Raw genomic sequence first — 12,021 nt, 5'->3', positions numbered from 1 at the left:
GCCTCTCATAGATGATCCTCATGTTTCTCCTTGGTCATTGAATAGACCATGATATGATCAATAAACATGATGACTGACCGATCTAACATTTCTCTGTAACCCAATTCATGAGATCCATGAACGTTGTTGGTGCATTAGTTAGCCCTAAGGCATCACCACAAAATTGTAGTGACCATAAAGAGACCCGCAATCCGTCTTGTGACCATCCTCATCTTGAACACTTATCTGATGATAGCCTGAACGCATATAAATATTAGAGTACCAAGATGCACCATGAAGTTTGTCGAACAAATCAACAATCCTCAGAACCAAATAACGGTTCTTCACCGTCAACTTGTTCAACTCCCAATAATCAATGTACATCCTATAGGAGCCATCCCTCTTATTCACTAATAATATCGGTGCTTCCCAGGGTGAACTACTCGGTCTGATAAATCCCTTGTCTAATAGGTCCTGCAGTTGTTTAGATAACTCATGCATCTCCAGTGGTGCTAATCGATAGGGTGCCTTAGCTATTAGAGCCACACCTGGAACTAAATCAATACGAAACTCCACATGTCTCTCTGGAGGCACTCTGCATACTCCTGAATAAGTGACAAATCATCAATCCTCCTCTTCTTATTCTCTGTGGTATCCGATACATAAGCCACAAGACCAGAATAACCCTATTGTAGATATCTCCTAACTCTCGCAGCTGAACAGAGAGTCTGTCCGCGTTGGATACCCTCGTTGTGGATAACTAATTCCCCCCCCCCCCCTTACTTGGGGTTCGAACCCGAACTAACTGGTGTCTATAGTCAAAAATTGCCCCATTAGGGCTCAACCAATCCATCCCCACGATCGCCTTGCTCTCGCATAAAGGAATAAGAACCAATTCAATCGGATAACGCTTGCTAAATAGCTTTAGAACACAACCCCGATGAACCCTCAAGTGACCACCATACTGAAAATAAACCGTACAAACAATCAGAAAACACTAGAAGAATCTCACACCAATCGGATCCCTTATTATCCTCGTGACTCCCTTGACTTGAGTACAAATCTTATGCTTCCAGTAGTAAGTGCCCAATACTACCTTCAAAACGTATCCGTACTTTTGTCAAGAGTCGTCCCGATTCCCCTAAGTGACTCCCTAAACAACACATCTATTAATGCTAACATGCCTGCTAGGTTCTCTTAGTATTCCCTTCCCACCACATACAAATCTAGGTGCTCATACAGTAAGCATACAAGGCATATATCATATGATAAATCCTAAGCAGATCCTTAGCCCTAATCTAGCATGTTATTCACATATTCACATACTGAACCAAAAAAAACAGGTATGGGTATTTTAGGAACACTTACTTGAGCTCGACTGATTACATGCATCACACCCCTTCTTTCTAGTAGCAATCTCTTTAGAAAATCATTCCTTTTTATAAATGTTTTTACCAAACCCTTAGTTTGAGTTCAGACACACCCGAGAGTATGTCTGAATCTCTAAAATCAAGGCTCTAATACCAAATTATAACATCCCAAAAATCATAACGAAAAATTTTATTTTTAAATCAACCAAAATCCATCAAATATCTCAAATCAACAATAAAAGTATGCCAATGTGAAAATATTTATCAAAGTACAAGTCCCAAAATCACAAAAATTGTAGAAACACTGGTGGATGCACTGCAATCAGATCAGGGTCTTCCCCTTCGAACTGGGAGTACCTGAAACATAAACTTAAACCGTAAGCAGAAGGCTTAGTGAGTTCCCCAAATACCACATACCATACATCAATCATATATATCATACTAAAATGTGTAACGGGTCTATTTCACCCATGAGTCCCTTCCGACTCCGTGACTCCTTTCCAACTCGCTGAGTATTGTCTGACTCATTCAATATCTTTAAATCGATAAGAGTCTGTTTCACCCTTACAACTAAGCATACAATCATACTAGCAAGAGTCACAAAGCCATCAAGCTCATACAAACATATCAGTAAGTGTCTTAAAGATCACTACTATCCTACAACATAATCCAGTGGGCCAACATTAGTGCCTTTGACCCAAAAGTATAGTGAGGAAACTCACCTCAATCAAATGATGAATAGTCACACACAGGCCGCTACTATGATGGCTCCTCAACTGAGCACATTCAAACTAACACTAATAAATAAGCAGGGTAATAACTATAACTAAAAGCCCAAATCATAATCCCTCTCGCAAATGGTAAAAGACCTTTTGTGAGACGTCTTAAATGATAAACTCACATTAAGCACTTAATGCCTTTAGTCCAAACGTACAAAACATAGATCTACCTCTTTGGAAACATCTTAAATGATAAAGTCATCAACTTGATGCCCTTGCATGGCTCAAAGAGGCCCAACACCCATTTTTAACATTCTAACTCCATAATATGAACATAAACTCTTGCATGGTTGAGCTAAATCCATCAAGATGCCATTTTTATGAACAAGGGACCTCAAAACATCAAGATCTATTATTCTAATATTCTGGAGTAACTTATACTTACATGAATCAACTCAAGGGACCAAAATATACCAAAAACCCTAAACTAACTAGATCTAAGAGATGATTAAACAAGGTTGAAACTTTATACCTCCAAAAGGATGATCAAGGTGAATAAATTTTGGATCCACAAGCTTAAAATCAACAAGTGTTTCTCCAAAGGGTTCTTATTTCTTCAAGATGCACCAAAACACATCAAATCACACACAAGGTTCAATATTCTCTAAAAAGGGATTAAGGTTTCGTGGGAACTGCTTTCAGACGAAATAGGTTGATGATAGAAGAGGCCTTGGGGATATAAAGTGCTTAAATAGGGTCTAAACCCTAAAATTTAGGGTTTACCACTGGCTCGAGTACGCCCAGCATACCAGGGGGAAACCCCATGGCTAAGGCTCGATGAAGTACGCCCAACGTACCTCAGTTAGACCCAACGTTATGGTTCCCTTTGCAAAATAAATAAACATTTAAAATTTTTAGTAATTTACATGGAAACCGAGTGTTACATGGTTAGTATGACTGATTTTAAATTTTAAACAATGATTTTTGGTGTTGTGGTAATTACTTTTGTATGTTTATGTTAAAATTTTTAACTTTTGTTGATGAACTTTATTTATATGCTAGGTGCTTTTATTTGTAAACCAAAAAACGTATTCATTTTAACGATTTATAATGTATCAAACACAACAACATATTCGTTTTAACGAGTTGTATCAAACCCAAAAACGCATTTTAACGACTTGTACTATATGCATCTAAAGTTGTAATGGTCCAAGTGTGTTCATGAATCAAAAAAATCACACCTGGTAAGTCTCATCGGGTCTGGTCTACAGTCCACAATATTTTCTGAAACCGGTCCCGTCCAAAAGCCAGTCCTATTCAGTCTAGATGCTCATCCATATATATATATATATATATATATATATATATATATATATATATATATATATATATATATATATATATATATATAGGGAAAAGTTCAATAGAGAACCATAATTATGGGTTCTTCAAGGAACCAAATCTATTTTTCAATTTCTAGAGCTTATTCTTTATCGAAAAAAAAATCTAAAAATATCTAAATTCATATATTAACATTGTGAATGTGAAAAATATTTTTCGGATTCACAGGATTCACGTTGTGAATTTTCGAAGATTCACATTGTGAATTTGACGTAAAAAAATCGAATTTTATATCATTGGAAAAAGGATAAAAAAAGTTATGAATTTCTGTATTTTTAGTTTTTTTTTTTTGATAAAAAATAAGTTTTAAAAGTTGAAAAAAAGATTGGTTCTTTGGTTACTTGGTTAATTATGGTTCTCTATTGAACCTCACCCTATATATATATATATATATATATATATATATATATATATATATATATATATATATATATATATATATATATATATATATATATATATATATATATATATATATAAAGAGAGAGAGAGAGAGAGAGAGAGAGAGATATGCATATATATCTTTTAGGGTGTTGTTTTTCTATACCCCTTGATTTGATTTAACTAAAAAATCATCATGATTTGACTTAAATAACCTCTTTTTGATTTGATGTTTTTGGCATTTTGTTATTTGTTGTTGTTCTTCTTCTTGTTTTAATTATTTATATCATTTTGTTTTTTTAGCTTTTTTTGTTTTAGAAATCAATTTTATATATAGTTGTATCTTTATATATACAAATGATGGTATCTACATATTGATCAATGAAAAAAATTATAACTATCATTGTGTGTCTTTTCGACTATCCTTGTATTATTTTTTTTGTCCGGACTATCCACGTGTTATTTTTCTAGATCTAACTGTCCCTATGTTATTTTTTCGTCCGGACTATCTGTAACTTCCCAAAAATTCCAATATTTTTTTTTCAGTTTAAAACATCGAGTTATAGAACTAATTGATCCAAAACCAAACAAAGTAAAATTTATTTTCAAACCTTGGAGTATTTCAAAAGTAATCAATGCGGAAAAAGCCATCAGGGGATGCAGTGCAGTCAAGCCGCCCCTTCTGTCTCAAACTAGAAGTACCTGAAAATGTTTAAACCACAAACCGTAATCATAAAGCATAGTGAGCTCCCGAAAATACCGCATACCATATGTTCATTGCCATGAGCTACCCCATGGTCTTCCCGTGCAATGCCATGAGCTGCCCCCATGGTCTTACTTCCAAGTGTCATGGGTTGCCCCTATGGTTTAACATTTAAATGCAATGGGCTACCCCATGGTCTATCTTGCAAATGCAATGGGCTACCCCCATGGTCTTTCTTTGCCAAGTCATGGGACTTGATCATCACATTTTCCTCACTTAAATGTATTACATATAAATCATTAGGTTATACTATATGAATCCTTATACCATAATACTTAATTTATTTTAATATAACACAATATATTTCTTCTACAATCATAATCATAAATCAACCAACAACAGGTATTACAAAATATAATCATAACAAAAAAAAGAACATGAGAAAATCTGAACGAAAAAAATAATATATTGATAAAACAAACGAAAAAATAAAACATTGATAATACAAATAAATAAAATAACACAAAAAATGCAAACAAACAAAAAAAATATATATTTTAATGTTAATAATAATATGTATTTATTAATAATATTAAAATACAAAAAATAATAAAATAACAAAAATATCAAAAATAACAACTTAAACAACGCAATTTGAGGGTAGACAATCCCCATCTGTTAAATAGGCATTTAAGTGGGAGCCGTAAGTTGTGTCAGTTTAGAGCGTACTTATGCATGTTACCATCTTAAGAGAAGCCACCTCTACTTTCCTTCACCACCCCTACACAAACCCTAAAACATAGCGAGACCGTGTTTTCTACCTATCCTGAACTAGTTTTCGATCCTAGATATACATTAATTTTCGTGACATAAACAAGTGTTAAGTTTCTCAATTCAACGAATTCGTAAATCTTGGAGAGAGAGAGAGAGAGAGAGAGAGAGAGAGAGAGAGAGAGAGAGAGAGAGAGAGAGAGAGAGAGAGAGAGAGAGAGAGAGAGAGAGAGAGAGAGAGAGAGAGAGAGAGAGAGAGAGAAAAAGGCGACCGCATATTGTCAGTGTTTGTATGATCCAACCTTCTCTTCTCTCCAGGACCAGACGTTGACCTCCCTGTAACACCAGTACCACTGTTTATTTGTCCCACCCGTCATCGACTCATACATACCTTTCCTTAATTCATATATATATATATATCACACCTTTACTTGCACAAAAAAGAACCACCAAAACACACATACACACACTACTCTTTGCTTCTAGGTTGAACTCTTGATCATCTGCTAAACGAAACTATTGCGAATCAACAAGGTGATATCATGGACTGGAGTGGGAATCACAGACCATTTATTCCTCGACCTGCTGGACAGAGTTCCTTCGCCTTTCTCTACAACTACAACAACGATCACTACGTATACCCACCAGGTAATTCATTTCTCACTTAACTTTCCACCGTTCTTTTCTTAGCACTTCAGAAACATATAGAACTCCTTATTATGTGTTATCCATATACACACACTAGTCTTTACTCTTTGCTTCTAGCTAGGTTGAACTCCTTATTATGTGTTTTCCATCAAAATGTAATTCATTTAATCAAAATTTATCATTTTTGTTGCTGTAGCGATACAAAATTTTGCTATAGTTTCAAAAATAAAATATACAAGATTTTGTATATATATGGATACACACAAACATACATATCTAGGAGCAAAGAAACCATGCATTTACGTCACTACAAGTAAAGGGGTCATTTGTCGGAGAATTGCAAGAAAACAAAAAGAGATATACGTAGTGCGGAATATATAAAAAGTATCACGCGTAGGACTTCACATCTTACAGTACATAGTTAAAAAAAAGGAGGGATAAACACCAGTCAACCTGCAGATCTGACACTCAACCAAAGAGGAAAGTCACATTATTTCCATGAAAATCACAAGATTTCCAAGAAAATGGTGATGTTGAAGATTTACATATGGTGCCTCACTTATAGATTTTCATCTCATCTCCTTGATGATAAGATAGATTATCATCTCGTTAACAAAGATGCGAGAGAACTAGCACATAGGATGATGCTTGCATGTTTCCTCTTAATTATATTTAAAAAGTGTTTCCAGTAATCAATTTGTATAAAAATCAATTCGATTTATATAATAAAACATGTGTAATAAAAGTCACCCTTGAAAATGTGTCTATTTGGCAAAATATTAAATAGAGATCCATGGTACTTCAAAAAGTGCTAATAAACAAATCTAATCAATTTCAAGAGTGGAATTAATTTCATGTTAGTCGATGAATCTTAATTTCTATCTTTTTATCACGAGAGATATTTCTTGACAAGAAATACATATACATACATTCAAAAATGCATTTCCAGTTTTGAATTGTTTATGAAAATGTAAACAGCAGGAGTGGGGGAGATGAAGCATCAAATCATGCAGGCACCGTTGGCGATGATGGATATGAACCAAAATGAGTATGAAAACAACAATCAAGAGAAGAAGAAAAGGTTAACAAGTGAACAGTTAGAGGCACTGGAAAACACTTTCCAGGAGGAGAAGAAACTGGACCCTGACACCAAAATAAAGCTATCACATGAACTTGGTCTTCAGCCCAGACAAATTGCTGTATGGTTCCAGAACCGACGTGCTCGATGGAAGGCTAAGCAGCTTGAGGGCTTGTATGATACCCTTAAACAAGAGTTTGATGCAGTCTCCCGGGAGAAACAAAAGCTTCAAGAAGAGGTGAGCACACAAATTTGTATTTCTTTTACAATAAAATGACATCAACAAATTTATCCTATTTTAAAAGTTTTTTACTGTTTATAACCCGTCATCAATCTATGTATTTTTCATATTATAAAAATATTATACTTTAACATAACGTTGCAGTCAAGTGCAACATAACATTATTACGGTTGCTAAATGTCACACCGGTGTTGCATCTTTCAAAAAATGTCAAATCAGCATACCTTTTGTGTAGCGTGCACACAAAACTATGTGACCAGCTATATATGTGTTTACAATGATATCTTATCAATTATCTTGGGTTTTTTAACAAATCATTTGAATATAATAGTTAAAATTTCGAGACTGAATAATATGTTTTAGTTTGGTTAGTATTTAATCATTTTGTTTTCTACAATAATAAAAATAAATAAATTAAGATATTTTAAATTGCTACTTTTGACTGATGAAGGTGCTAGCATTGAGAACCATACTCAAGGAACAAGTAAGCAAGAGACAAGGAGCAGGCTCCAGCACGGGAAACACATATATATCTGGTGAAGAGACCGTTGAGAGCACATCAGTTGCCACCATTCGAACAATCGCCAACAATCACCACCATCATCAACTATCAGCTGGTCAACAACAAGGGGTTGTTGCTACAACCGGTGCCATGACCACTAGCAATAGCAACTATGGACTAACCTATGATCCGACCACCTCAATGCCTATTCCATCTTACTCGAATTGGGCAGTTCTCCCGTCTTATCCTTGAAATTCGTTGAACTATTAGCTATTTATTAATTATGTGTTTAGGCTCTCAATCAAATAATATACTTTAGTTTTTGTTTTAGATCGGATGGTTATTATTAAAATAATCATATGTTGAGATAGTTTATCACCATAAAACCATGTTTTTTCAAGATTTTAAAAATATGGTCACCAACATCGATCGTGAAATTTAACTAAACCATTTGTGGATTTTCTTTTTTTTGACAAAGCTAGTCGCTATGTATTCACGCAACGTTTATATATTTCGCTAGGCATCAAGGGTTCAGGATTTCATCCCTCCCAACTAACATGCCACCTAAGTGTCATCAACTTTTCTTTCTCCTCTTCCATCTCTCCAAATGCACAACATATCATTCTTTCCGACCCACATATTTTGGTTTATAAGTTGTGATGCATATGGTACAAATAGAGAGGAGATAACAGAGAATGTGAGTGTTAGGTTTGCCAAGCGCCCAACACACAAAAAGCTCAGTACCACCCACATCCAAATGGTGGCGTCGACGTTATAACTGACCCCATGCATCTCGTCCTTGATCTGTTGTCACTTCAGGCACTCTAATGTTACCATGTCTCATACAACCATTAATATTGTTATCGTAAAGAAACTGGATTTTTGACTTGTTGATATGTTTGATATCAATAAGGATTTTTTATTATCATCTTCTCCTCACAACCATTATGATCTGAATTTCATATTAGAGGACATCGTATAACACCCACAGCTTACATTTGTTATTCATGAATCAAACTAAACTCTATTTAAGATAATTGTGACGATGATTGAGGTTTTATGAGGGACTAAAAATGGTTATAAGTTTTCTAATATATATATATATATATATATATATATATATATATATATATATATAGAGAGAGAGAGAGAGAGAGAGAGGAGGGTTCAATTGAAAAAAAAAAGGTTGAGAATGGGGGAATCATTCTCAGCCAATCATTTAATTACCATCTTAATATAAAATACACGGTGACAAAATTATAAATATGATATGATATCCTTCAATCACAGATACATAATTGTGGATAATTTGATAACACTTCAAATTCACTACTACTCGATCGTTCACCATCCAAATTTGTTCTCCAACCTTCAACGATCATCCAGATTTTTTCAATTAAATCCTCGATCAACATCATCCAGTGTTAATCAATCATTCATCTTCGTCAAAAACAGGTTCATCAACATCATTCAACAGTAGACAAAAAAAATTTGTTTTTGGTTCTTTCAATCCAACCTTCAATTATGTTCGAATTCGAGCATATTTTCAACATCTACGATTAATTATACTCCCAGTGTCATTAGATCAACATCATCGATAATCAACAACAATTTCACTTCATATCATTCATTCAACATCGATCATCAGACAAAACTTCTGAATTAAGGTTAGAAAAACGTTAAATCATTTTTTTTTGAAAAATTTCATATAATTATCTATCAATCTATTATTTTGTAAGTTTTAAATAGTCAAAGTATTATGTTTTTAGCATTTTTAAAAAAAACTTACTTGTATACACTCCAAGTGTTTGATGAAATGCATAAACTAAATTATCACGTTATATTCACATATGAATATGTTTTCGCACCTTAATCAGTATATGATTATTAAAACACAAAACAAATATACAATTTTATACCACTACATGAAATTCATCATTTAGCTGCGACTAATAAAATAGTCGCTGCTAAAGACCAACGTCGTCGCCGCTATTGGTGTCGCCGCTAAAGGCTGAATGATACGGATCCGCTCTTTGACGTTCTGGTAGATACGAACCGTCCGATCGTGGTTATAATCTAACAGCTAGGGTGCTCGTGGAAGGGATAAAGGAAATACCGGCGACATTCTCTTTATCGACGATAGGAAGTATTACCGACGACATTTGTCTTTAGCGGGGACAATCTAATCAATAGCGACGAAGCAGTAGCGACAACTCTTTATCGGCGACGTGTCGCTGCTAATTGCTTATTTTCTTGTACTGTGTGTGTGTGTGTGTGTGTGTGTATATATATATATATATATATATATATATATATATATATATATATATATATATATATATATATATATATATATATATATATATATATATAGGGATGATCGGTTGAAAATTCATAGTTTCCGAAAACCCGAGAACTAAAAGTGATGCATTAGATCAAAACTAATTCATTAAGGGTATGATCGTAATCTTATCAATCTCATTTAATGTTTAATTTTTTGTGTTATTGTAGATATTAATAGAAATTTTTAAAAACAACATAATAAATCAAATTTTCAGATTTTTTAAAAATATTATTTTTCAGTTTTTTTTTTTTTAAAAGTACATATATTTTTAAAAAAATCCAAAAATTTGACAAAAAAAAAATCAACATTTTTGGTACATTTATACATATTTTTAAAAATGCATACATGCATATTTCATATATTATAATGTTGGTAACAAAATCATAAGAAAACTCATTTTATTTACTAATCTATAAACACAATAGAATAAGTATTTTATTCGATACAAAAAAAAATATTAAAAACAAAAAAAAAACTACAAAATTTCAAACCGTTTTCATGTCTTTGTGTCAATATTTCCATATTTTTCTTCAATTTATCATTTTTCACCTCTTCAATATTCATCACAATTTCTTCCAAATCTACAAGAAAATAAAAAAAATTGATTGATGCAAAAACACTCATAAAAATACATATGTTATTTATATGTGATTAACATATGAATCACATGTGATTCACATATGAATTACATGTGATGCATATGTGAATTACATGTCAATCACATGTAATTCATATGTGAATTACATGTAATTCATATGTGAATCCCATGTGAATCACATGTAATTCATATATGATTCATATATGAATTACATGTGAAACACATGTAATTCATATGTGATTTACATGTGAATTATATGTGAATCACATGTAATTTATATGTGATTTACATGTGAATTACATGTAATGTATATGTGATTTACATGTGAATTACATGTAATTCATATGTAAATTACATGTAAATCAAATGTAATTCACATATGAATCACATGTAATTCACATATGAATCACATGTAATTCATATGTGAATTACATGTTATTTACATATGAGTCCACATGTAAATCATATGTGTTCACTCATGCTTTACATGTAATTCACATATGAATCAGATGTAATTCATATGTGAATTACATATTATTTACATATGAGTCCACATGTAAATCATATGTGTTTACTCATGCTTTACATGTGATTCATATGTGAATTACATGTAATTTACATATGAATCACATGCAATTCATATGTGAATTACATGTGAATCGCATGTGATTGATACGTTAATTACATGTGAATCACATGTAATTCATATGTGAATTACATATTATTTACATGTGAATCACATGTAATTCATATGTGTTCACTCGTGATTTACACGTGATTCATATGTGAATTACATGTAATTTACATGTGAATCATATGTGATTCTATGTGATTCACATGTGATTTACATATAAACTAAACTTTAGTGCTTTTAAAGATGATCAAATAAGTAACTTACTGTGAGAAAACATGGAAATAGGATGATTGTTTCAACAAGGCAATCAAACACATAGCTGTGGTAGTAAGATCTGATGTGTGGTATTTGATTGCAAGTTTAGCATCATCATTTTCAAATACCTGTATATAAAAACTCAAAAATCCACAAATATATCATATGCATAAGCACATTATATCAATTGTCATAAGAAAGACAGATAAAGAAAACTCACAGTTATAGCAATTAAACACATCAACAACGTCATGTTCAATTACATGTTCATAAAAACTCAAAAATTAACAAATATATATCATATGCATAATATATCAATAGTCATAAGAAAGACAGATAAAGAAAACTCATAGTTATAGCAATCAAACACATCAACAACATCATTTTCAGTTACCTA

At 32.7% G+C, this 12,021-nt stretch overlaps 1 protein-coding gene across 2 annotated transcripts; it reads left to right on the top strand.

The window, feature by feature from the left end:
- The first annotated feature begins 5,655 nt into the window (after positions 1 to 5,655).
- LOC111894056 (homeobox-leucine zipper protein ATHB-22) lies at positions 5,656 to 8,226 on the top strand. Of its 2 annotated transcripts, none has more exons than XM_023890130.3 (3): positions 5,656 to 5,972; positions 6,954 to 7,288; positions 7,743 to 8,226. In XM_023890130.3, exons 1-3 carry the CDS (start codon positions 5,867 to 5,869, stop codon positions 8,043 to 8,045), a joined length of 744 nt encoding a protein of 247 aa, XP_023745898.1. In that variant the 5' UTR covers positions 5,656 to 5,866; the 3' UTR covers positions 8,046 to 8,226. The 2 variants fall into 2 exon arrangements, with proteins under 2 accessions (XP_023745898.1, XP_023745897.1); XM_023890129.3 differs by having other exon boundaries at positions 6,951 to 7,288.
- The last annotated feature ends 3,795 nt before the right edge of the window (positions 8,227 to 12,021 follow it).

The sequence above is a fragment of the Lactuca sativa genome, chromosome 6 (genome assembly GCF_002870075.4).
Source record: "Lactuca sativa cultivar Salinas chromosome 6, Lsat_Salinas_v11, whole genome shotgun sequence".
Taxonomy (NCBI): domain Eukaryota; kingdom Viridiplantae; phylum Streptophyta; class Magnoliopsida; order Asterales; family Asteraceae; genus Lactuca; species Lactuca sativa.
This window is presented reverse-complemented; position numbering and strand designations above follow the sequence as displayed.